Source organism: Cicer arietinum, chromosome 5 (assembly GCF_000331145.2).
Source record: "Cicer arietinum cultivar CDC Frontier isolate Library 1 chromosome 5, Cicar.CDCFrontier_v2.0, whole genome shotgun sequence".
Taxonomy (NCBI): domain Eukaryota; kingdom Viridiplantae; phylum Streptophyta; class Magnoliopsida; order Fabales; family Fabaceae; genus Cicer; species Cicer arietinum.
The window spans coordinates 6463869-6467891 of NC_021164.2; the positions used below are offsets into that span (position 1 = coordinate 6463869).

Below are 4023 nucleotides of genomic sequence, written 5' to 3' on the forward strand. Positions count from 1 at the left end.
TTTTTATCTATTTGTTTTTTTATATATATAGATATATATATATATATATATATATATATATATATATATATATATATATAAAAGAATAACATTGTTGACATTTTAAAACATAAAAGATCAAATTGTCACTTAAAATTAAAATGAAGGACTAAATCTAAAAAGTAAAAAAATAATTAAATGACTAAGACATTAACTGAAATTAAGTTAAGGGATGATATTTAGCTTGTAATAAATTCAAAAATTCAATCAAAATCAAATCAAATAAATTTTACTAGTTGATATGTCAATTTCCAACATTCGAAAACAGTTATTCAATACATAATTATATAAATTTTTATTTTATTATTTTATACTCTAATAGTACTTTTATGTTAAATAATATACTATATTTATGTCTTTTTTTTTTAATCATGATTTACTTTTCTCTCATTTTAACTTTTTGTTTTGAATAAAACTTCTTGCCTTTTTCCCATTGTTAAACTTCTTTTTTTAAATAAAAAAAAAAACATATCTGACCTCATTGAACCCATGCAAAACTAATCCGTTTTAAAAGTAAAAATTATAATCTAAAAGTGATGTAAAAAGTAATTATTATAATTTAAAAATATTGTGTTAGGTAGTGACATACTTATATGTAATTTTTTTGACAATAAGTATTTATATTATATGTAATTTTCAAAAATAACAAATGATAATATTTTTTAATTAGATTTAGGTTGGACGAAATCATACTAATTAAGTTAATAGCAATGCTAAATAGGACGAAATCTTACCAATTAAATTAGAAGCAATGCTAAATAGACGAAATCCTACTAATTAAATTAAAAGCAATGCTAAATTGGACGAAATCATCTTTCACGAATTTTGACGAAAGTGTAGCAAAATTTCCTATACATGAGAGAATGGTAAAATAGAAAATGAGTGAAGGATAAAAAAGTCATAACAATTTAGTAACAATTCATTTTTTTCTTTCATATGTATATGAAATGAAAGAAATGAACATATTCCTTAAATTTAATTTAACAACTGAAAATACTTAATTACACAGTATTTATGCAGCAAATTGGCATGAAGAGAGAACATCAATATAAATGTATACTTCTTGGTCACAATATTAAGAGAGTATATCAAACAAAGATTACAACAATAAACATTAAATTTCCAAAATTAACATGATAACATTTAATTATGCAAATAATAAAATACACGAATAAAGAGATTCATCCACAATTATATCTTTAAATTTTCATCCAATGAAACCTTGATGATGACTACAATAGAATAAAATGGTAGAATATCTGCAAATACTTCAACGCTTAAATTAATGGATGAATAAGAAGAATGAGAAAGGTAATTGAACAACGTGTCTCTTTTTTGAAGAAGGAGATCTTTATTTACAAAATAGTGTGTGGAATTTTCTAATAGGGATACAAAAATATAGAAATTACAATTAGAGAATTATTAAAAATACATACCTCTAAAATTCAATCACATCTCCCTAAAGAGAGTCTGATGAAAATCTTCACCATTGAGTAACCTCTTAAGAACTTTGACCATATGCGGTATAGAGAGACGAATGGTAAAGATTCCATTGTAGAAAATTTTCACAGGAGAAGATCCATTCCCCTACGAAAAAGATTTCTTATTGTAGTATTAAGGTCACCTTCCCAATACAATAGATCTCCTTTCTCACTCACACATATTTTTCTAAGAATTGATGCTCTCAAGATTCCATGAGAGAAAGTCTCCATTATAGGACACTCAACCACATATAATTTATTCAAATATGGAAACCTAAAGTTATGATTTCCACTACAAAAGCATTTAAGTTCTTTCAAATTCAAAAATTTCAAAGAAACTAATCTTGGAAAAACAAGTCCAACACATTCCTCTACCTCTCCTTGATGATCCTTTGCAATAATTTCCTCTACACCACAATCACTTATCTCAAGGACTTGTAGTTGCAAAAGATCTTTGGCCACAGAGAATGGAAATAAATGTTTTAGACTTTCACATTTTTCTGCTTTTACCACAAACAAGTTATGAAACTTGATATTTCCTTGTGGATCCTTATTCCACAAATACTTTAGGTTTGGTAAATGTCCTAAAGATAAAGTTCTTAGTGGAATTTTAAGCTCTTCCTCTCTAATATCATCTATTTCATATATAACTTGTAGTGCAGGACAGTGCAATAAATTCAATGATTCAATGCTTTGTAATTTGTTTTGCACATGACTTGGGAACACATTCAAAAGTTGGTCACATGATGTGATTTCCAATTTTTTTAATTTGCCAAAGGAATTTTGAGGAAGTTGGTTTGGCCATATTGACTTCAAGTTGTCCATTTGAGAAATCACTAATGTCTCCAAGTTTGGGAAAATTGGAACCTATATAATTACACAGTTGATAACAATAACATACTTCAGATTCAAACTTTTCAATTGAATATACACAATAAGCACTTATAAATAGCTTAATTAAGCAATTATAGCATAATTGTTTATCATATAAGTACTTATGTATAAACTATTACTATAAGAAATGATGAATAAAGTCATATTGTTTTCATATAAACTAAAAGTTGTTTCCATAAACTACCATGAAGAGCTTATAAAAATAAGTTGAAAACAACTTATAAACCTCTCAGACTTCACAATTGAATATGACTCAGTCCCTAAATATAAACTCCATTTGGGAAAGAAAAAAACTTGTCCCTAAATATAAGGCCTATTTAAAGTTACTAAATACATTTATTTATTTTTCAAATACACCACTAATTAATACTACTAAGTGTATTGGTATATGCAAATTCAGAGTTGAACACATTCATAAACAAAATGACAATTTAAACCTATTCATACTCCATTTAGAATGAAATATAAGCAAAAAATGTATTTGAAAAGATATATTTAGTCTAAAATTTTGATCAGATACGTCAATTTTATAAATAATTTATTTTGCTTAAACTTCATCATAAAGAAACTACAATTAATGTACACATTAAATACATGGCTTACTTTTCTTAATAAATATGAAATTTGTCGAAGAGTCGAAGGAGGTAATACTAATAAACCATAAGTGTAACTACTAAACAAAGAAAAAATAAAAAAAAAATAAAAAGTGATAAGCAAAGGAAAACTTGAAGAAATTTGAAATGCTTACCATTTCAAGAGGAGGAGATTTTATAATATGAGCAAAGTTACTCAAAATTTCATGAGGGACAAATATCTTCTCTACCAATTTGCATGAATTAATTAAAAGATGTTCAAGTTTGACCAATCTTTCAGCCACTGAGTATGAAAAAAGATATGCCAACTTTTCACAACCATCTACAGTCAATTTGGTCAAATTTTTGAAACAAGAATCTGCTGAAAGTTTGTCATCCCATATTCTCTGGACATTGATTGAGCAAAGCTTCAAGTTCTCCAAATTTGGAAATTCAACCTGTCAAAAGTTATCAAAGTTTCATTATAACTAACAAAAAAACGTCTCTTGTAATTTTTGGAACCGTTGAATTAGAGAGAAAAGATGCATGACGAGACGGTGAAATCGTGTGTTTCAACTACACAACAGAGTCAATTTTTTTTTAGGCTTGAGTTAATAAATACAAAATAAATATAAAAGATGTTATTTCTATTTATATGCTACCATATGATACATAAATATACATATTCTAATATATTTTCAACACTAGCCAACTAAAGTAAAATTAATTTAATTTCTGCAAAAAAAAAATTTATACCCGGTAAGTGTAAAAGTGTTTTACATTAACAGTCAATCATAACCATTTGATTATTGAAAACGTTTGACTTTAACCATAACTACAATAACTACTTCTAAAGTCATACATATACGTGTTTGTGACTGTGTGAAACTTTTTACACTGACAATGTATGAAAATTAATCTCTAGTAAAAAAAATAGCCAATTATGGCAAAAGCTTCTTAAGCTCTATACCATATTTGAAAGACAATTTTTTCCCATAAAAAATGTTTACAGATATGCAGGTAAGTGTTTTCCCTAC

The 4023-nt window shown here is 26.3% G+C and overlaps 1 protein-coding gene across 4 annotated transcripts in view; it reads right to left on the minus strand.

The window, feature by feature from the left end:
• Window positions 1–1299: 1299 nt before the first annotated feature.
• Window positions 1300–4023, minus strand: part of LOC101512529 (disease resistance protein RPS2-like) — an 8939-nt gene continuing 6215 nt past the window's right edge. For all 4 annotated transcript variants that reach the window (XM_004498613.4, XM_004498612.4, XM_012715251.3 and 1 more), the window contains exons 3-4: window positions 3163–3444; window positions 1300–2387 (exon numbers count right to left, since the gene is read on the minus strand). In XM_004498613.4, the coding sequence (XP_004498670.1) occupies window positions 1605–2387; window positions 3163–3444 (1065 nt within the window). In that variant the 3' untranslated portion in view covers window positions 1300–1604. The remainder of the gene's footprint in view (window positions 2388–3162; window positions 3445–4023) is intronic.